The sequence below is a fragment of the Antechinus flavipes genome, chromosome 4, assembly GCF_016432865.1.
Source record: "Antechinus flavipes isolate AdamAnt ecotype Samford, QLD, Australia chromosome 4, AdamAnt_v2, whole genome shotgun sequence".
Classification (NCBI taxonomy): domain Eukaryota; kingdom Metazoa; phylum Chordata; class Mammalia; order Dasyuromorphia; family Dasyuridae; genus Antechinus; species Antechinus flavipes.
This window is the reverse complement of record NC_067401.1, coordinates 187,125,608-187,148,706: the sequence shown is the minus strand read 5'-3', so window position 1 is coordinate 187,148,706 and position 23,099 is coordinate 187,125,608. Positions and strand designations below refer to the sequence as shown.

General features: G+C 40.6%; 1 protein-coding gene across 1 annotated transcript; it reads right to left on the bottom strand.

Annotated features, from left to right (window-relative positions):
• Positions 1–222: 222 nt before the first annotated feature.
• TFR2 (transferrin receptor 2) lies at positions 223–23,057 on the bottom strand. Its single transcript, XM_051995994.1, has 18 exons — positions 20,890–23,057; positions 19,758–19,998; positions 19,198–19,384; positions 9,804–9,944; positions 9,571–9,682; positions 9,197–9,319; positions 8,387–8,506; positions 8,035–8,174; positions 7,545–7,708; positions 6,556–6,675; positions 6,158–6,240; positions 6,007–6,070; positions 5,852–5,919; positions 5,588–5,664; positions 5,326–5,410; positions 4,930–5,157; positions 4,549–4,689; positions 223–1,551 (listed from the first exon to the last, which is right to left on the bottom strand). The coding sequence occupies exons 1-18, from the start codon at positions 20,920–20,922 to the stop codon at positions 1,288–1,290; spliced, it is 2,391 nt and encodes a 796-aa protein (XP_051851954.1). The 5' UTR covers positions 20,923–23,057; the 3' UTR covers positions 223–1,287.
• Positions 23,058–23,099: the final 42 nt, after the last annotated feature.

Sequence of the window (23,099 nt, the reverse complement as noted above, 5' to 3'; positions counted from 1 at the left end):
CGATGATTGCTGGAGCCCTATAAGAATCCCTGGAATTCTTCACTCCTTGCTGGATTCTTTGAGATGCAGGTACAATCTAGTCCTGGGGAAACATGGATCCTGTTTTGCTCCCAACACAATCTCTCCCTCTCAAATAAAATATTAAAAACTCTCTAATTCTATCTTGCCTCAGTTTGTCTGGCATTACAGTTTCAGACTCTCCACAGATTTTAATAGTAGCTCTAAGTTTTTACAGAATCCTGTTTTAATTCTTTTTGTTAAATGCAAAAAAAAAAAAAATATGTTTAACATTTCTTTTATATGGGAACAAAGGATTCAGTTACCCAGTTCATATTGTAACTGAGTATTCTTTTTTTAAACTTCCCCTTTTGGAGGAAACCCTTGATGAGAAAAGGGAGCCAAACCTTCTGTCCAAATCATGCCAGGAGTACAGAACAGGGATTCTTCTTGTTATCCCCAGGCATATGGCTTAATAAACTTTCATTGAAATTGAATTGATAATAATAGCCTTTTGTTTGAGGGCTATTCATGGCCAATTTTGTTACCTAGGTGTACACATATATAAAACATACAGACATTTAATCACAATAGTCACTGGGATAAAAAAGGAAAGACACTTCCTTGGTTGCCCTGCTCCCTCCCCTATTCTAGGCTTTTTGTCGAGTGTTGTGATTTTTAGTAGAATAATTTTTTTTTTTAAATCCTCAGTCATTGAATAGATCCATGGCATTAAAAGTAGAAATGCTTCCTAAGACAAGGAATGAAAGTGGATAGGACAAAAGAGGGCTTGTTGGGAGAGCTCTAAGCAAGCCAGGAAAGTGATTTCTCTGGAAAGGCAGGACTATCCTCAGATTCTCTCCATCAGAAAAGTGTTGGCAGACCTGGACCTCCAAGCTCACGAGAAGGTCCAGTGCACAAAAACAGGATTTCAAGTTGGACTTTGAATCCTCTTCCTCTGTTTTTTTTTTGTTTTTTTTTTTGTTTTTTGGGGGGGAAGGCATGGACTTGGGAAAAGGAAAGTGGCCATAAGAAAGAGCAAATATTGCTCTCAACTGTATGATCATCACATATTACTGCTCTCTCTTACACTATAAAAAAGAAGGGGGGCAAAATAAGAATTGGGATCAGCAGCTAACTAGCAGGCTAACATGCTGGAACTTAACGGAAAAGGATGTGTAAGAAAAGGAGACTTTTAAAGAAGGTTTAGAATAAGTCTAGAAAATGGATGGTCCTGAGAAAGGGAGATATATAAGACTGGGTGTTGTGATCCTTCATCTTCACAAGTTGTTAATCAATGTTCCAGACATCTCCACTGAGGGCATTAGCTGCTCCCTGCACAGTCCAAGTGAGCAAAGCCAGCTGGCGTCGAAATAGGCCCTCTTCAAAACGAGGTCTTGAATATGTTAGGGAGCCAGCCCCAGCCCTCTTACCCCTCAGGAGCTGCAGGTGCTCGAGCAAGGCCCTCAGAGTGTGGTCTCCTTGACCAAGGAAGATGTGGCGGAATGGGTAGATTGCTGGTGACACATACTGGGATAGGAAGTAGAATTCTACCTGCCACAAGGGAATAGAGAATCGTCAGGGAGAAAGCAGAGGATCATTTTTCTTCTTGAACCCTACTTTAACCACCCCATCAATATCACAGCTTCAGTCTCCCTCAGGCATTCCTAGTTGATGTGGGAAAGATTCCTTTCTTTGTGGTTCCCAAACCCCCCCTCTTCTCCCCCCCCCAAGTTAATGTAATTAAGCTTTAACTCACAAATCCTGGTCCCTTTGTATTCCAATAGAAGATCCAGGCCTGTCCCAGCCCCCAACTGGATCTGAGCCAACTTTGGGGCTACACCCAAAAGCCCCTCGAGCTAAATTTCCCATTATAAAAGGGACACACTGGGACCCCCTCTTTGCAGAGGTCCCACATGCTAGCCATGTCAGGTCCACTGGACCCTCTGTCCACTGGACCTTCTGTCTAGTGCCCTCCTTATCTCTACCTTCACCTATTTCCTTAAATATGCTTTAACCTTGCTTCCAAACCCAATAGAAAACCTCTTTTATCAATCTAGCTTTTGGGCCAATAAATGCCTTTATTGGGGACTCGCCCTGCTCCTAGACTTCATTTGCTGCCCTATCCTTGCGCTGAATGCAAGGGCGGTTGCAGGGGACCTTTGCTTGACTTCCTGTACCCCAAACCTGCCACTAGACCTCAGCCAAACCCTAATTTCATTTAGATACCCCAAATCTAGACCTCAACACTAGTCATTTTCTCTTTGCCTAGTTTTCCCAACTCCCTCCAGTACTTTCCTAATTCTTTCCAGCTCTTTATGCTTTCTCAAGTTCCCCTGCTTTTTTTTAGAATTTGGATCTGGAAAGAACCATTGATCATCTAGCCAAATCCCCCCCCCCCCCTTTTTTTTTTTCTTTTTTATGAAGAAGCCAGAAAGGTAAAAAGATTTGCCTGGTGTCACATAGGAAATCTGGTACTTCTCACTTCCCCACTTGTTTCTATAGCTATCCTGACTCTCTCTCCCATTTTCCTTGTTCACATTTCCCAATTCCATTTAATGTCCCCCTCCATATTCTTAAACAATCTGAGCTTTCCAGGGCAACCCTCATTAACCACAACTCAAACCCCATTAGTCTTCTAAACCAGTTCTTCCCTGAATGGCTGCAAAATCCAATGGCCTTTTCTCATTCCTTATCCTCTTTGAATTTCATTGTATTGGTTTCTTTGGCATTATTCTTTCCTAATTTTCTTCTTTAATTTTCTCCTGCCTAAGGGTAGATGTCTTTCCCTGATTCTTTTTCTTCTCTTTTCTTTTTTTTTCAGTATAGGGTAGATTTATTTAATTATCATAAACTATATGAAACAATAAACTCCACGAGGGTACTTTAACTAAATATATAAATTCATATCATTATTTTTTAAAGAAAGGAGGGAAATATCTTTCCAGTCTATGAACAAGAAGAAATCTCTGAGCCAAAGGGTCACTCACTGGAGGTACAAACAGAAAAAATAAGGTAATCTGTGTCCTAGAAGTATTTTGCTCTAGAACCTCATATTATAATTTGGGGAGACAATAGATATAAGAGAATTAAGCTACAGATCAGATATTTCAAAAGTAGAGCAATGGAATAAAAGCTCTGAGATCCTTATCATACATCAGCAAATCAGAAGACACAAATCTGGGGAACATAATAAGACCTTTAAATGCAATGATGAGCAGGATGAATACAGAGAGGCTTGGAGAGACCTACATGGACTGATGCTAAGTGAGATGAGCAGAACCAGGAGATCATTATACACTTCGACAACGATATTGTATGAGGATGTATTCTGATGGAAGTGGATTTCTATGACAAAGAGACTTAACTGAGTTTCAATGGATAAATGATGGACAGAAACAGCTACACCCAAAGAAGGAACACTGGGGAATGAATGTGAACTATTTGCATTTTTGATTTTCTTCCCGAATTATTTTTACCTTCTGAATCCAATTCTCCCTGTGCAGCTGGAGAACTGTTAGGTTCTGCAAATATGTATTGTATCTAGGATATACTGCAACATATTTAACATATATAGGACTGCTTGCCATCTTGGGGGGGGGGTGGAGGGAGGGAGGGGAAAAAACGAAACATAAGCGAGTGCAAGGGATAATGTTGTAAAAAAATTATCCTGGCATGGATTCTGTCAATACAAAGTTATTATTAAATAAAATAAAATTTAAATTAAAAAAAATAAATGCAATGATGAGACAAATGTCAAGGCCTGGTAATTCTCTTCTATTAATTTGTTTTTTTCCCCACTTTTTAAAAATAACTTTTTATTGATAGAACTCATGCCAGGGTAATTTTTTTTACAGCAGTATCCCTTCCATTCACTTCTGTTCCGATTTTTTCCCTCCCTCCCTCCACCCCCTCCCCCAGATGGCAAGCAGTCCTTTACATGTTGAATAGGTTACAGTATATCCTAGATACGCTATATGTGTGCAGAACCGAACAGTTTTCTTATTGCACAGAGAGAATTGAATTCAGAAGGTATAAATAATCCGGAAAGAAAAACAAAAATGCAAGCAGTTTATATTCATTTCCCAGTGTTCTTTCTTTGAGTGTAGCCCTGATTCTTTTTCCTAATATTCTCTCTACTTCGATAATTTAATCCTTGTCAAATCTGGATGTTCCCCAAATCTCAATATTTTAATCCTTGACCCTCTTCTCTTTGTTCATTCTTCCCTAGTGATCCCAGGTGGGTGAGAAGAAAGATAAGCAAGTAGGGAAAGGAGGAAGAATAAAAGAATTGGAGAAAAGAGATGGGAAAGGGGAGGGGAGATAAACATAGGAAACAAACAGGGAAGTGGTAGTAGTAGGATTGGAGTTAGGCACAAGAAAGAAAATGAAGATAGGAAAAAGTCAAAAGAAGAGACTTGGGATGTAAGACCCAAAAGCAGAGAAGAGAAGCAATAACAGTCAAGGAATAATACTGTTAACTGAGGTTGCTGGAGTTGAAGCTGTATATTTCAGAGATTAGGATAAGGCTAACATGTGAGTCTGACTCACTCTCATGATTCGGACGTTGTACATTCGAATCAATCTTTCATTGCTCTCCTCTGAACTGTGGATCTCCTTTTGCAGCTTCTCAGCTGACCGGATGTAGTCTCCTCGCGCTGAGTAGATCCACTGCAGGGTCAGGCCCCGGGCCTAGAGAGTAGAAAGGGGCTAAGAATAGTGCCAGGATGCTAAGGAAGGAAATCAGAAGTATAATTTAGGGACTTTAAGACATAGAGAAGGTAAAGGCGGGGGATCAAGACACAGGTTCAGAAAAATGAAAATAAATAGAAATAGAGGCAGGACCAAGTCCCATAGGGACTGAGAGTTGGAAAAACAGGATTCAATGAAGAAATTTCAGCAATGGCTAGGGACTGATATCTAGGTTCTAACCTTGAGATCTCCAGAGAACTCATTGAGTCTGCCAATGTGCTTCAAGATGACATCACCATAGCAGCCAAAGTCTAAGGGTAGCAGGTGATCATGGCTGAGCCGGATGAGTAGTTGACCTACTACCATGGCCATAGTCCGGGTCACAGCTGGCAGCCGTCCTTGCAATGCTCCATGTAGATTCTTATATGTGTCTTCTTTAGTGTTCAGGAAGGGGTAAGCTGGGCCCTCCTGATGACAAAAGATAGGGAAGAACAAGGTCCATAACAGCTAGGGATACAGAAGTAAGGGTAGAGTTTTGATAGGACCATGAATCTAAGATATGGAATGGAGGGTAAGGTTAGAATTATGGGGTTGTGACAGAGGAGACATAGTTGGGGGGGTTGGGATAAGGCTTACCTCAGTGAATGAGAACTCAATAGCAGGGACCCCTCCAAAAGCTGTAAAGGAGTAAGCACTGCTATCCATGGGCAGAGGCCGGATCCTAAGTATGGGAGGCATGATCGAGAGTATCCAACAATGGAAAACACTTCCTTCCTCAGATTTTCCAGGTCCCAGTAGGATATCAGCACTACTATTACCACCAAGGTCAGTTCCTCTCCTTTCCCTCCCTTTCCATTCCAGACTTGAACATCCTATCCCCTGGAGGCCTATTACTTACACCTCAGCTTCCCAGTTATGTCCTGGAACCACCACCTGATCATAGAGGGTTTGACCACTATAGTTGGGAGAATCCACCTGGATCAGGAGAGGTTAGAAGAAAAGACTTCAGTGATATTTTACCTAGACCTCTGAACACCCCCCCTCTTTTTTTCCTAGGTTTTTCCTTTTGTTTTCTCTAGCCTCTGTGGCATTGGACAAGTCATTTTTCAAATCCTCTAGTGTTTCTTTCAGATTTAATAATCTATAGATCTGTGTCTCATACCTGCTTTAGGATGCTCTCGATGAGGCTGGTGAGAAGAGGGCTGGTTTTCACATGGAACTGGTCATCCCCTGAGGAGAGAAGTGGAGAGATGAAGACAATTAAATTCAGGTCTCAAGTCCTAACTTTTTCCATGGGAAGCTTAGGTCTCAGCTCACCAAGCACAGCATTGTCCAGGCTCACATAGACAGCAGCTTTGAGGTGTAACATGGTGAGGTAGCCCTGAAGGAAAGAGAAAATTAAGGACAAACCCTACTCAGCACCCAGGACCACCCCCACCCCAGATTCTCTCAATTTCTGGCTCATTACCTCCAACCATTCAGTGACTCCCACATTCCCAAAGTCACCACCATCCCAGCTGACAAAAAGCAGACTTCGTCGAGGCTGAAAACCTGATGATTGGGAAAGAAAGGACTGAGGAAGAGTAATTACCTTTCTCATCCTTATTTAACTGACCACTTCTAGACTTATCACTTTGTCCTGCTTTTAATTCTTCACATACTCCCAAGTATTTTCACCTCCCTTTCCAACCCCTGATCTTAACTTTTTTCTCCCTATTTGTTCCCTGGACCATACCTCCAAGCCCTCTTTCTTGCCTCACCCAATTCTGTCCTTAGACCTCCTCTTAGGACCCTGGAAACTTCTCATTCCTGAACCTTCCCTCGCTTTCTACCTCCATGATCCTAGTATCTTGGCCCTGGCCTTACCATTCCTCACCATGGTAGAAAAGATGCGCACCAGCTCCAGCAGGATGGCTGTGCCCACAGCAGACTTGGCTGCCCCTGGACCCCAGGCATCTCTCTGGGCCCCAATGACAATGTAATGATCTGGGGCAGGAACAAAGAGTAAAAGTGTGAAGTAAAGGGGTTAGATTTGAATCTTTAATGCTACCTAAGAAAGAATAGATAGGTTGTCTTGTTTTGTTTTTTTTCAGTTATCCTCCAATGTGACATACAGAAATACACATAGACAGGGGAAGAGCAATGGTTTTAAAATCTTTGGGGAGTTAGGAGTTGGGAGACCAACTTCAAACACAGAAAGAGAGACTTTGGGAAGGTCAGCTCCTCAGCTGATTGACTCCAGCTTTGGGGAGGAGGGAGTAACTGGAGAAAGAAATCAGGACCTCTGTCTTGGTTGAATCTCATCTCACTACCATATAAAGAGCCATTTTTGTGCATTTCCCTTATATTTAAAATTATATAAATACTCTAATTTCTATTTGCCCTCTACTTGGGAAAATGGGTTTATTCATTGTTTTCTATTTGTGATGGTCTTTTATAGTAGAATTCTACTTTTAAGTAAAATTTAATGAGAAAAGGGGAAGATGGTAGACTTGAGATTGGAACAACTTTCTCCAATTTAAGGTAAAGTAGCCAGGAAAGTAGCTTTGTTCTGAATCTATATATTCATAAACCAATAATATAATGGGATGGATAAATATAATTCTAGTTTGATACCCCTTTTGAAGACCAAGAAAAAGAATGCCAAGTACTCAGCCTTGCTGTGTTCTGGTTTGTCTCCCTCCTACTATTCTATTTCCTTTTCCCCTTCATAGATAATCCAGACTTCAGATTATACCAGTGCCTTCCTCAGAACATTTGTTTAGACAATCCATTTAGACATATCTGGCATAGGTAACACATATACTTAAGTGCAAATTAGAAGTTGAATTTAAACCAAAGCCCACATCTCCTACCAGGCTCCGAGTGACCCTCAATGCAGCCGAAGATGCTGACAATTGGAGTTGAGTTTTGATGATTGTTGACAGCAAGGCGCAAAGTTGGTCCAGGGCCCAGTCGGTATGGAGTGTCAGAAAGAGTCCCTTTCCATTCTTGGGGGGCCTTGGGGCCTGATAGCTTCCTAGGAGCATGAACTAAGTCAGGGAGACAAGACATCTCTAGAACAGGACCAGGGAAATAACAGGGTTGAGGGAAAAGGTCATAGACCTGTTGCAGAGATTTTGTTTCTAGGAGCTGAAGATTGAGAGGGGCCAGAGATGAAGTAAAGAGGGAAATAGAAATGAGAGACAGAGAGAAAGAGACACAGAGAGGTAAATGGGGATGGAATGGGACTGAGAAGAAGAGAAAAATAGAAAAGACAGGTGTTTTCTGTCTTTGGGTGTTGTCATCCTTGTGACTAAGCAGAAATAACGGCTTTTTTTCCCTCCCTGCCTTCCCCTTACTCACCCTAGCAGCTGTGCAGTGATGTTGGCACTGATGGGTTGTACTGGGATACTAGGGAGGCCAGAGGATTCCACAGGTGGGAACTGGGTTTGATTATAGGAGGGGAAGCCAGGAGTATAGGGATCCCCTGTTCCTAAATGAACCTGTTGGGGGGAATTGGGGCATATCTGACAAGTATAGAAACACAACTGAGCATCATCCCTATATTTATCTCCCTATTCCCATTCCCCATCCAGTCTTCCTCCTACATAAATCATAGAATCTAGATATTTTGGACTTGACCTCATGCCTGGTCTTCCTTTCTGATGATGTCAGGGTCCTGAATGACCCTTTGATTCCCAGGTACCAGACTCACATGTCCATACACAGCTGTGTGGTTAGACAGCCTTAGCTTCCTGTGAGGATCTGGGTGTATGTCAGCAGGATCTGGGTAAATGAGGACACCCAGAGCCCCAAAGGCCTCAGCATTCGATACCTAGTATAAAAGTCAGGCAACATCATTTTCCTAAATCAGCATGCATCCAAATTCCCAGTCCTCAGACCCTCCTGAATCCTTGCTATATCCCCATGTTTTCCATTTCTGAACCTCAAGAATCCACATCCTGTTTCCTGTACTCACATTTATTTCTCCAAAATCTATTTCCAGTTTCTCTATATGGTTCCTACTTCCATAACAGCCACTACTTCCCTGTTTCTTCATAAGTTATTTCCTCTTTCTAAAGAGATTTTTTTGATTCCTTCTATTTTCCTTCCATTGCTTACTTCCTAATAAAAACAACAATCAATAATAGCTCACATTATGCAGCACTTTAAGGTTATAAAGTGTTTTCACATCTGCAATCATGAGAAATCTGTGAGGACTATTGTTATTCTTCATTAACAGAGGAGGATATTGAAGTTCAAAGAGATTAAAACTTAGATTTCTCTAAATTCACACAACTGTTGAGTGATAGTTAAAACTCAAGTTTGAGTCTATTGATTCAAGTCCAAGGCTCTTTTCTATTTCTTTTCACCCTCTACTTTCTACTAGCTTTCTATGATAAGAGCTCTAATTCTAGCAAACTTGTTGGGAAGGAGTAGAAGCTGGTAGGATTGTGTGGTCTGTCTCTGTTGCCTAGTTTTGTCCCCCCTTTTCAATCTTCACTGTCTCAGAGAGGTCCCTCACCTTCTCTGCAAAGCTAACATGTCCTATTCGCATCAGTAGCAGGTGCCCCTTGGGGTCCAAATCCTTCTCTTGGAGAGCTTCCATATCCTTCAGTCTCCCATAGTTGGCATAGATGAGTCCTCCCTACAGAGTCCAGCAAGACAGACAGCGACCAAGTCAATAGCTTCCTCTCCCATCCCCACCCTGAGCCTGGCCCTCATATAAGGAATTAGAAGAGTGTAGAACTAGAGGGTAGTACTTCTGGACCCAAAAGAGGCCAAAGGGCACCAGGAGAGGGGTAGGGAGTCTAGAAAACAAGTTTGTCTGAATCTAGAAACTAAAGGGATGTAGGTGGGGCTGGAAAAAAACATCTGGGCCCCTGGAAATCCCCTTACAATAGCACTGCCTTTGGCACTGTAGGGACAATAGACATCAGGATCCTCCAAATGTAACTCTCCCAAAACATTGCCAGACTGATCAACCCAATGCAGTGTGTTTGGCCGTATCCTGCAAAGAGAAAAAAGTCAGAATCCTCCCATCCCTCATCCTCTGCCTAGTCCCCATGTTCTATCAGCCCATATTCTCTTTCAGAGCAAAGATGATCAGGTCTAACACCCTCCCAACTCACGGGTCTGGAAACTGCAGCCCCACATAATGGGTATCCATCCACACATGGTCTAGCTTCTGCTGGGAGAACATATCTCGGATTTGGTGAGAAAGAGTAGTCATTCCAGGGGAACCTGAGAATCGATCCAGCAGGCTGATACTTCTGTTTGGGAAGAAAAGGAGGCTGAAGGGCAGGACACTTGGATTCTGGGCAAAAGATGATCATTAAAGGATTAGATATCTGCTTCTTATAAAGAAATGTGAATTCTTTTGTGCTAAATCACTCCCTTTCTCAGTTCTTTTCAATTTCCACTCCTTTTCTTTCACCATTAAACATTCTCAAATCTCCTCAACTCCAAAACAAAATTTCCCCCCATCCTTTGGCTCTCCACAATACCAGCATGTCATTTAGTCCTCTATTCACCATTCAACAAAAACTGCCCCTTTAATGCTCATCTCCCAAATCTACATTTTCTGAGTCTTTCCAGTCCTGTAACTCCAACTACTAGATATCCTTTGAATGAGCCACAAGTTCCTAAAACTGATTATGACTTGAAACCTCCTCTTGACTTCCGTCTTCTGATAATAGAGCCACCATACTTTCTTGTGCTTAAAACTGCAAGTATTTTTTCCCCATGGGGGAGAAGGGTTTCAGACTTGGGATTTCATTGATGTGGGGAAATCCATCCACTAATAGAGATCATTAATGTAATTTATAGCCTCAAAAAGTTGTCATCCATTTCTGTTATCTTCTGTTCAACCCCTCAGTTTTAGACATGTCATAATTATAATAGTCATTCACATTTATATATTGCTTTAAGATTTATAAAGCACCTTTCTCACAGCAAACCAGGAGATTTATTGCAAATATTATTTCCACTTCACAGATGGGTAAGTGAAAGTAAGAGAAGGACCTTAGAGGTCAACTTTCTACCCAGTGCAAAAACTCATTCTACAACTTCCTAGATAATCGATATACTTGAATACTTCTTGTAATAGAAACATCACAGTGAAATCAACCCATTCTGTTGTTGCACAGCTCTAATCCTTAGAAGCATGTCCTTATAGTGGGCAAAAAGCTGCCTTCCTATATCTTCCACTGTTTAGCCCTCTGACAGAAGGAAGAAAATAAGTACTCATTAAGCATCTACTATGTGCCAGCCACTACACAAAAATTATCTCATTTGGTAAGTGCTGATATCATACCTATTTTGCAGAAGAGGAAATTGAGGCAAACAGGTAGTAAAGTGGATTTGAATTTAAAACCTCCTGACTGTAGGCTTGGCAATCTATTTTCTGTGCCACCTGGCTGCCTCTCCTAGTAGGAAATTATGAGTAAAGAGTTGTAGTCCTGGCTGTGTCACTGATGTGACTGAACTTTTCTTCCATCATAGGGCACAGCATCCCTGAACAGCTGGAGCAGTATTTCTGCTAGCAGATTGGCCTAGTCTTGCCCATAGGAAAAAGCCAAAAGTCAGTTTGGGATGGAGATGAAATTATGAAGAGGGTTAGTGACTGTGTTCTTTTAGGAGGCAGTGCCCATATGCAAAGCAGGTCAGGAAGATTTTGAAGTCGACAGATTCCTCATGATGGAATAGGCTTCATTTGGAGACAATAGTTCAAGAATTGTCTTTACTATATCACACTGTGTTCCCCAGACCCCCAGAAAATCTATTCTACAGAACAGTACAGTAAAAAGAAGGCTGGTTTGCAGGAATGGGGGGAAGGTGTCTGGAGATCAAGATTGAATTCTTAGTGCTGTCTACTAGCAACCCTACTTCCATCCCCTGCAAGTCACCTAAAGGCAACTAGTGGAGGTAGGAACTAGAATCAGGAAGATCTTCAAAGCTGGATTCAGATTCTTCCTACTCATGTGACTCTTGGTAAGTCACATACTGCTTCAGTTTCCTCAAATGTAAGATAATAATATCTACTTCAAATCAAATGATATATTTGCAAAACACATAGCATAGTGCTACATACATATTGTGGTAGGTACCTAATAAATGTTAAGTTTCCTTCTTTTCTTCCTTTCTCATAAGACAGTAAAGTCCCCTAGAAGTCTTCTTGTGAAAGCTGGAAGATTACTAGCTATAGAAATCATAGAGGGTATTCTTTGTGAGGTCCAGAGTATATCAGATGATCTAAGAAGTTTTTTTGATCTTCAAGATTCCATCATCATTCCCTGATATTGGTGCCCAGGGTTCTATCTCAATCACATTATAGAAAGGACGTTGAATATAAAGTGAGAAGACTTCATTTCAAATACTGCTCAAACACTTATACTATTTATATGAACCATGAAACCTTAAATAATTCATTTTAACATTTCTGGGCTTCATTTTTCCCCCTTTTTATAAAGAGGGGTACTTCAAATCAAAATGACTTCCAGAACAGAGACAAGCACCCCAGTTCCCATATACCTACTCCAAACCTAAAAATTATACCAGAGGGCATGATGATAAAAAAAAAATCCAATAAGAAACTCCAATATATTACTTCTATCCCAAATCTGCACAAAAGACAGCCAGAAGTTCTATGGGTAATAGGAAAGGAGGACACCATCAACATTCAATCTTATTAGGTAAACAAAACATCTTTTCAACTCCCAGATCTAAAACCTAGGTGTCATCCTCAACTCTTTACCCCCATAGGGGATGGTTTTGATTTTATTTTTGTAACATTTCTCATATGCTTTCTTTCTCTTCTCTGAGACACCCTAACCTAATACAGGCCTTTTTTACCTCCCATTTGAACTACTGCAATAGCCTGCTGGTTGATCTGCCTGTCATAAGTCTTAACTCCACTCCAATCCATTCTCCACTCAGCTGTTAAAGTGATCTTAAATCATAGATCTGACCATGACACTCCCTTCTACTCAACAAACTCAGGATAGAGAAGTATCAAATCCTCTTTTTGCCCCTTGACTTTCTTCTCTTCCCAGGCTATCCCACCCACTCCATACTCTACATTCCAGTGATTTGTTGTTCAGTCATTTCAGTTGTGGCGGATTCTTCGTGACCCCATTTGGAGTTTTCTTGGCAAAGATACTGAAGTGATTTGCCACTTCCTTCTCCAGCTCACTTTACAAATAAAGAGACTGAGGCTAACAGAGTTAAGTGACTTGCTCAGGGTCACATAGATAATAAGTGTTTGAGGCCTGATTGAGGCCTGATTTGAAAAGAAAAAGAATTTTCCTAACCTCAGGCCTGGGGCTCTATCTACACATCACCAATGATACTAGTCTTATTGTTCCTTACAACAGAAAATTCAATTTCCTGACTGACATTTTCATTAGACATCTGTCATGCCTGGATTGCTCTCCTTCCTCATCTCCACCTTTTGGTCTTCAGACTGACTTAAAATTTCATGTGATACAGGAAGCCTTTTCTGATTCCCCATTAAGATTTTAATAGGTGGAAGAAAGAGGAGAGTAAAAGGAATATATTTGTGTAGAAAGGAGGAAGAATGGGGTGGTATTTAAAGTTTCTCATGACTGAAATATATAAGAAAAATGGAAGAAGGATTACGGGAAGGAGTGGGCATCAGATAAACCTCACTCTTATCTGTACCTGACAAAGGAGGACTGAACACATCATACACAAAGAAATAGTATAAACTACATTAAACTTATTAGAAACAGATGGATACTAAGAGAGGAAAGTTAAGAGGAAGAATCACAATAGGAGGGAATCATTTCAAGTCAAATTTTTTTGCATCAATGGGAAGTAGCTGAACAAATTATAATATATAGCCTGATAAGCTTTCCTTAAAGGAATCAAATTCTAGTTTTTTCAGTCTTTTTATTGCTTGAATTTATCTAGCACAACCTAATATGATTCTTGAATGCCAGATTTTTTGTTTTCATGAGGGAGCCTTCCTTCTTTTGGGTGTCTTGGAACTCCCCCAATATAATAGGCAACCTAGGAGGACCTGAAGTCTGGAAGACCTAATTCAAATTCAGCTTCGGACACAGATACACTATCTATGTAACCTAGGATAGTTAAAAACACTCTGTCTCACTTTCCTTATCTGTAAAATGGGGATAATCCATTAGCACCTAGGGTTGTTATAAGGCTCACAAGATTTGAAAAGAGATTAGAAAACCATAAAATACTACATAAATGCTAGCTATTATCGTTATAGGGTAGCTAGATGGCAAAGTGTATCCACTTTACCTGACCTAGACTCGAAGACTCATCTTTCTGAGTTCAAATTTGGCTCCACTTCAGACACTTATTAGCTGTGTGATCTTGGGCAAATTGCTTAACCATGTTAGTCTGTTTCCTCATCTGTAAAATGAACTGGAGAAGAAAATAGCAAACCATTCCAATATCTTTTCCAAGAAAATCCTCAAGTGAGGTCATGAATCTGAAATGATTAAACAATATCATATCAATTACATATTGATATAATTATTATATTGGATTATATCAATATGCTTCTGGATTCCCATGATTTTATGAATGATTTCTTCATTTCTTGTTCCTAGGCATTGAGGTATAGTGGAAAAACATAAGATCTGGCCACAGGAGAACTGAGTATGAGTTTGGTTCAATCTTACTAACCATGAATGTTAGGCATGTCTTTTAACCAGAGTTCTCAGTTTTCTCACTTAAAAATGAGAGCAGCTTGCTCAGAATTCTTCACAGAATTGTTAATAGGAAAGTACCTTAATAAATCTTAGAAATCTTTATGGAAATATGATATTATGTATTGTTAAGCTTATCCTTTAGCTAAAGTTCTGCCACTGCCAGTGGTGCTAATGTCATCATGTCAGTAGCTTCTGATCTCTCCTCTCTTTTTTCTATCTTTCACATAGCCACAAATTGACACTTCTAAAGCACAGGCCATTTCCCTGCTTAGTAAACGCCAGTTTACTATTATCTCTAAGCCAAATTCAAACTCCCCTCTTTGATAGTTAAAGCCCTTTACCACCTGACTCTAATTTACCTTTCCTACTCCTTCATGATCTCCACAGCCCAATCAAACATCCTTCCTGTTGCTACATACCTTCCCACAGACTGACCTCCATGTCTGGGAAGTCCTACAAGTACATGGAAATTGTTGGTATTACTGGGGTCCCGAACTCTAAGTCTTCTCTATGTTAAAGATTTCCAGGTCCTTTTGCTCGATTCTTCTGGATTTTTTTTTTAAAGAAAATTATTGATATCATTCGGTTTCAAGTCCTAATCTTCACCAGTATACATCTTGCCCATAAAAATATTATGAAAATTTTTGCTAAAAGTATTGCTGAAATACAAATAAACTATTCTTATAATCTTTCTCTCATGATCTGATAATCTTAACAAAAAAAGAAATGTAATATTTGGCTCTTCCTTATCTCTTGACATATCAGATTCTATCAGTTGTCAAACCTTGGTAATTCTTCCTTCAAAATATAGTCTTTCTGGGAGAACTGGTCACCTAGGGCTTTGCATCTATGAAACCATAGAAAGCTAAGTGAAAATGTCCAGCATGGGAGGAATAAGGAGTGGTCTACCTTGCATCTGGACTACTGTAATAACTTAATCTTATAGCTGATTGTATAACCCTCTCCTGTCATAAAAAGATAAAAATTAATAGGGTCCTTTAAAAGTAGGCTGGAACATGCAGCTAGAGCTGCCATTGCTGCCAGAGACATAAGAACAGAGAGAGAGTCAAATCCAGTTATCATTTGGCATGAGAGAGGTTTGCCTTGAAAGAGGGATACAAATCTCAATTGCCTGAAACCTTGGAGGTTCCAGGAGGAATAAACAAGATGTTCCTGCTTTGTAGCCAGAGAAGCAGTGCTGATTTGCCTGCAGTGAATTGTTGCATTCTGGAAGACTTCAGAGTCATTTGTTGATAAGCCAAGGTTATGTATCCATTAACCTAGAGAGTGGGAGTATGGGACCACTCAGAATATGGAATGAGGATGCCCCTCTTCCCTGAGTTATGACTATAATATTGGAGCCCAGTAGGTAGGGAGTAAGGGGAGAGTGATGAATGACAGTTCTCCTTTACAAGGGTTCTGGGATGAATGGGGTTTTGGGGGAAGGTGCTCAGATCCCAGTTCGTTTAAGAGTAGTCACATGTGAACTCAGCAATTTAACCTAGACAGTTATTAGACTTATAGATATCTAATTCTTTTTTTTTTTTAAATCCACACAGAGCATATTTTGGGGATATTAATATATAATATTATATCTCTTTCTTGTAGCAAATATGATTATAGAGTATTTTTCTTTTGAGTCACTTGAAGCTGGAATATAAGTTGGCACTGTTTGGATAACTTGTGGCAAGTTATGATAATTGTCCAAGTAGAACTAAATCTCTGCTTGAGTGATAGGATTAAATTCATCTCAAAAGAATCCATCTTCAAGTTATTTGTGGGATGAATATCACTATCATCACCATCATGTTTACATCTTTATTCCTTTACATGACATCTTCTAAAGATATTATCCCAAACTCAACATGTCCAAAATGAAATTCAACTTTTTCTGAAAAGCAAGTGTCCTTCCCAAAGACTTCATTTCAGTTAATGTTAGCTTCCCTTTTTTCTAGTTTCCCAGACTACACACCTAGGAGTTACATTTGATTCTTTCCTCTCTTTCATCTCTTATATCCAATCCAAGTTCTTACCAACTCTTATCATCTTACTTTTTCAAATATCTTTATTATTCATCTTCTCCTTTCCTACTGCAATTACCTTAGCTCAGGTCCTCATCACTTTGCACCTGGATTTACTGTAATAACTTGATCTTAAAACTGGTTCTATAGTCTCTGGGCTCTTTCCACTTCAATCTTTCTGTTTCAGCTTCTCCCTTTCCTGGATATTCAATCTGCACATCATGAGTGGGAGAGATAGGAGGAAAAGTCAGATATATACCAACTGGTCCTGATTTCATCACTGCCATGTACAATGGTGATTTCTCTCTCTCTCTCTCTCTCTCTCTCTCTCTCTCTCTCTCTCTCTCTCTCTCTCTCTCTCTCTCTCTCTCTCTTTCTCAGATCTCAAAGGCTACCTATACTCCCTTATTTTACATATGACAAAAGTAATTAATATCTGAGGGAAGATTTTGAAGTGAAAACTTGACCCAGATCCAAGGCTTTTCCCACCATACCAAAAGAGCTCTCACTGTTGAGGGAGGATCATTAAACAGCTGGACATAATTCAGAAATTGATAGATTAATGAATCCATATTGTCTGGAAACAGCTGAAGGAACTGAGAATATTTAAACTGAAGATTTTAGGGAGACAGGATAGCTAGCTTCAGGCATCTGAAAGGTATGGATAAATAAGACTGACATAGTACAGTTTCTAGGAGGAATATAGCAATAATTTTAAGGACCTTATCTATCAATGATTCTAAAGTCTCCTAGCTTTAGAATCAGTGTTCCTGAGGTCCCCCTTCCCACCCCTGACCTTAGAGGGGTCATTATTCTAACAATCTGACAATGTTTATAAAAATCTTCTGGGAATATAATAATAATCTCTTTCCTTAGAATTTAGGGTAAATATATTAGGAATCCTGAGGCCCTCTGAGTGCTATTGTTCTAAATTTGTCTGTCAATGATTCTAAAATCTTAGAATAGTCTTACAAACATTGTTGTCAGATACATAATCTTTTGGTCTGTGATAACCAAATTTCTGAGACCATTCCTCAGTTCTACCTCTAGGTCATAAAATTAGCATATCAGTAACATGAAGAACTGGATAAATTTGTCTCCTTGTTCCAGGTGCTTTGCTAGATTCTTTTTGGAACTTAGCCTGCTTCAATTGGCATTACAATTATAATAAACTTTGCCTCTTGACTTGGATATGGGTTCAAGCCTGCGAATTCTTTTGAGACACCTAATGACACTGGTCTGCGACCCCCAACATTTAGGAGTCCCTTCTGAATCTCAAAAGCTGTAAGCTGGGTCCTGTATGCCCCAGAGAGCTAGATCAGGAATGTATAGGAAGAAATTAAAGAAATTAAATAAGTTTCATATTATGAAAAATATTTCTTATGATTAAAGCTATGCAAATGTGAAATAGGTTGCTTCAGGAGGTGTTGAGCTTTTCCTCATTGGAGGTCTTCAATCAGAGGAGGTAGCAGTTGAAGTATGCTTCAGTGTGAAGTAATTTTCTTCCTAAGAGCCTTACAATTTCCAAACTCCTTAACTTTGTATGAAAGGATCAATTCTACCATGTAGGTTGTACCAATTATTTCAATAAAAGGCAAGAAAGCTATCCCCAAGACTAGAGTGGCCTGGAGGCTAAAGCACAAGTTCTCTGTTGACACAGCTTCTTGTTCTTCTCAGACTATGCTGATATGGTTTCCTGGAAACCTAAGTGCATAAAAAGGGCTGACCCTCTTCAAAGTCTGCCTTATAAGTCACCTCACCCTTCTCTATTTACCAGATCCATTTTACTATGAAGGCAAGAGCCACATCTCTCATGCTAAGGGCTGTGTTCATGTTAAACGGCCTTTCTCTGTTTTTTTTTTTTTTTTGTTTTTTTTTTGTTTTTGTTTGTTTTGGTAATTATTGAATGACCAGTAATGTAAATCTTATACTTCAACAAATTGATTCACACAGTTTTTTGAACACATCTTACTGAGTCCCATTATGTTCTTTTGATTACCCTATCATCACTTCTGTCGTTTGGCCTTCTCTCTTCTCTATCTAAATTCCTACCATGAGTCCAAACTTCATAAAGCCTTATTGACCACTCTCAGATCATTCCTATCTTTTATCCCCAGAACACTTCCTTTCTGTATTTAGCTCCTATATTTATTATGTTAATCATTATCTCTTTCCTATGAAACTCTCATTAACTGACTATGAGCTTTATGAAGGCAGGCAAAGTACCTCCCAGGATTTCATGAGATTAAAATGAAATATTTGTAAAGTGATTTACAAATCTTAAAGTGCTGTATAAATAGTAGTTATTATTATGGTTATCATCATCATCATTATCCACAACTGAGCTGTAATTAGTTTTCTTTTCATTTGTAGGAAAAAATAGTGTGTGTGATTTATTCAGGGAAAGGGAGAAAAGGAAATCAATCACAAACACAGATGCAGTCAAAATGGAAAGGGAGCAATTCAGCTTTCATTTCCAAGGGAGTTACTAATAGGCAATAGGAAGCCATTTTATTTCATGGAGATAGCAGTCATCTGGGCCAAAAGCAGTGTACTTTCTGGATATCTGAGTCCTGAGGCCAAGTTATAACTATTTGCATCTTTGTAGCAATTACACAGTATATTGTACCCAGTTTCTCAGTGAACATTAACTGAAATGAGGGAGAGTGGACTGCCTGGATACCAAGAATTGAAGTTAAACGAGACAGGGACCATGACATTGGAAGAAAAGATAGGAGTCTCTGGCTAGGAGAAGTGCAAGATTCTATTTGAAGTGCTAAAGATCCAATTCTGGGTCTTACCGGATAGAATTTTTCAGTTGCTCCTCACCCAAGTATTTGTGGAACATCTCCCGAAGGTCAGCCCAGTATAGGTTGGAACCACTGGTGTCTGGATTCAGATCATAGCCTAACTCATCACTCACTTCTGACACAGAATCCTTACAAGAATGGCATGAATCTCGAAAGGCAAAGTAGGCTAAAAGGAAGGCTGGGATAAGGAAAGTCAAGTGATTGATTTCCGTCTAATGCTTCCTCTTCTTTTCCCTCCTCTCTCAGAATTTGAGTTCCTTCCATCTCCTGCCATACATATGGGTTGCCTCTAGGACTGTGTTCTACCCTCCTTTATTCCACCCTCCTGAGACTGAGGCATTCAAGAAATCAGCTCTTCCCCCATACCATTTACTCTTTCTTTGTTCACTCTTCATCTGCTTCTCCCAATTCAGGACTTGGGAGTCCAGAGCTGCAACTTTCCCCAAATCCCTGACTTAGCATCCTCCTTTCTGGGTCTTCCACTGTATCATCAAGTCCTCTCCTCACCTCCCAAACTCATCCCAGTGCCATAGCAGGAAATGTGTTCTCACCCACAATAAAGACAAAGAGATTGATGAGTATGAAGTGGGTAATTATCTTGGGAGTCAGATTCTGCCTCCCAGATTCCCCCTGCTTTTGCCCCTTTTGGTTTGTGGTCCTTAGCTCCATGTTCATGATGAAAGCAGCTGGATCTTCTTCTTCCTCTTGCTTCTCATCTTCCTCCAGTTGTTTTCCCTGGTTCTCTTCTACTTGTTTGTAGATGGTGTAGAAATGGTGGGACAGCTCTTGATTCTGGGAGCAGAGGGACCTTGAGATGAGTGGATAGATGGACAGAAATCCATGGAAAAGCCTTTGGGGAATTGAGGGAGGAGAGGATATTTCATAAGAGAAGGATATGAGGGACAGGACATCGAGATGAGAGAAGATAAAGAGATGGAAAAGACAGGTGGATGGTGTAGGAAAGGAAACTGGAAAAAGACAATGGAGATGAAATCAGGGGAATGGGCTGGGGGAGGAGAATGAGGGATAAAGAATGAGGGAGAGGTGTAATGGTGGGATTGGAGTAAGATAGGGAGTTGACAAAAGACAGAGAGATAGGGGAGGACAGGAAAATGAGGGAGCAAAGAAGATTGAGGGAAAGCACACAAAACCATAACTATGTTGAGGCAGCTGAGACTTTCTCAGAAACTGGCATCTAGGGGCACCATTTACTCCCTTACTATAATCTGAAGGCTGCCTTGTGTTCATCTGTTAACTTGTGCCTTGACCTTACACCTGAGCTCAAGATCTCTCTCTCCTACGGACACTTTCCTTCAAAACTTCTTCCCATTACTATCCAGACTAGTCCTACCCCTTCCTAGTCCTTATCTTTCACTGTCTGGCCTCTAGAATCCTGTTTTATTATGAACAAGTTTCCCTCCACATCTTCCCCTCCCCTATTGCTTCCCCTTTCTAGAACTCTTTGAAACAAGTTTTCTTAAGATACTCCAGCTTATGGCTATCAGAAGTCTATGGAACTAGAAGACAGATATCTGGAAGGAGACAGAAGTACCAGAGGAAAGACCATTAGGGGTGAGATACTCTACAAATTGGGCATAGGGATGCATATTGTTTCAGGTTGTGGGAAGGGGGTGAGTTTGAGTTGGGGAATAGCATTTCTTCTCCAGCTTCCAAAAGTCTTACCGTTTTCCTGAAGAACCCTCGAACCCTTTCCATTCCTCTGGTGTCTTCTCAGTGCTGTGCCTGAGAACAAGCCCTCAAGTCCCCTTTAGCTCTAGCAACTAGGTCCTCTCTTCAAGAAAACAATTCACTAGGGCTTTAACTCCAACTTTGTGATTGTTTTCACTATGCACACACTTTCCCCTTGGGTTCCTGGGGAAATGAGTTTGGGGGTGAGGTGGGAAATAAGTCAAACATCAAGAAACTCCACCCCTCTCTCCTCCCACTCCCACTCCACCCCTTCTCTGCAGTAAAATCAATTTTCTGGGGTTGAACAGACTTTGACCTCTGGGTCCCAAATGAGAGTGTGATTGAAGATATAGGTACAAGTGAGGGGGGTTGGGATGTGGTGAATTTAGAAGGTTGGCCCCTATTTTCCCTTCTCCATCTGGCTTCCTCCTATTCAGACAGCTAAACCTTACACCTTTCCTTGTACCCTTGGCACACTCATGCACTAATTTTCCCACCTGCTCTAACTGCTTCTTTCTCGAAGTTTCTGATGCTTTTTTTGGAATCCAAGAGACTGCCCTGGGGCCCACACAGAAACACCCTCTCCCTCCCTCATCCCATCCTGCCACATGCCTCCCCCACTCCCTACAGCTACCCAAGTCCAGGCATTCTCTGTACTCTGGCCTCCGGTTTCTCTTGGGTGAGACTCCATTTCCTGTTATACATTAACCTGTCTCTTTCCTTTCTCAAATCTCTATCCCCAGAGGGATTGTTTGGTAAGTGACCGAGGATCTGTCTTATGATAGACTATGTGGTATATAAGTGTCTGTGTTTCATATCACAGTGACATGGTGAACAGATGGAGGAGTGTGCTCTGATATCCAAATCCTTGGACAGGAAGGGTGGTATGTTTGGGGAATATGCTCTTCTGATCTTTTTATCCTGCCCTCTTTTTGCCCCTTTCAGAATGGGCCTCTAAAAATATTCTCCTCACTTCCACCTCTCTTGGGGATAGAAATGGAAACTTATTTGCCCAACTCATTCACTCACCTCAGTGATGGTGTCTGGCTAGGCCAGAGCAATTATTGCTTCTGCTACCATCCAGGGTTGTAATGATGCTCAGTTTCCTTCTTATTTCTACTGCTTTATTCTGTCCAAGTTCTCCTGTCTCTTCATCCATCTCCCATTTTCATTAGATGATCTGGTTTCTATCTCTTTTGGAAGAAGCCACTGGCCCCTCCTTACCAACTATTTCCTGTCCCTTTATAAAAATATGGCTGACATACTGGTTATGTGACCCTGGGCAAAACAGTTAATCTTTTCTGTGCTTCATGCAATTTTCTAAGACTAGAAATTGCAGAAAGTTGCACCTCTACATTGGCCAAGGTAAAAAAACAAAACAAAATAAAATGTGAAATAAGATAGTACTATATTAGTACTATAGTACTATAAATAGTCTATGGGCAGAGGGCTGAGCCTGGAGTAAGGAAGACTTATTTTCCTAAGCTAAATCTGGACTCAGACACTTACTAGTTGTATGACTCTGGGCAAGTCACTTAACTCTATTTGCCTCAGTTTTTCTCATCTGTAAAAATGAGCCAGAGAAAGAAACAGCAGACCACTCAGGTCAGAAAAACCTAAATGGGGTCACAGAGTCAGACAACACTGAATAATAAGCACCAAAACATTTATATAGGGTCTGCTATCTGCCAGGTACTATGCTAAGCACTTTCCCTAGGAGGTAGATACTATTATCTCCACTCTATATTCAAAAAGATTTGCCCAGGGTCAAATAGCTAGCTTCTAAGGGTCTGAAGCTAGATAGGAACTAGATATGAAGCTAGATCCATTTAACTGCTCAGAAATCAAATTAAGAGGAGTAGGTAGGGCAGAATAGAGAAATAGATATGAAGTCTCATCAGGACAGCTTGAGTAGTATGTAGGATAGGCTGTTTCCTAGGATTTTGGTGGTGGGTGGTAATGGGAGGTCAAGAGCTTATCATAGAGTAGTCTTCATTTTTTTTTAACCCCTGTTTTAGGTTGCCCCTGCCTCTATGAAATCTGTTGTCTCCTGTGTGAGATTTGATGTAATGCTGGGATCACAGATCTCAGTTAGAGGTGTAGACACTGTAACCCTGCACCTCCCCTCCCCAATCCCTCAAGCTCTATCCTTCCCAGCAATTCCACTCTCTAGCTCTTCCTCCCCTCCCTCCCCAGGAATCCCC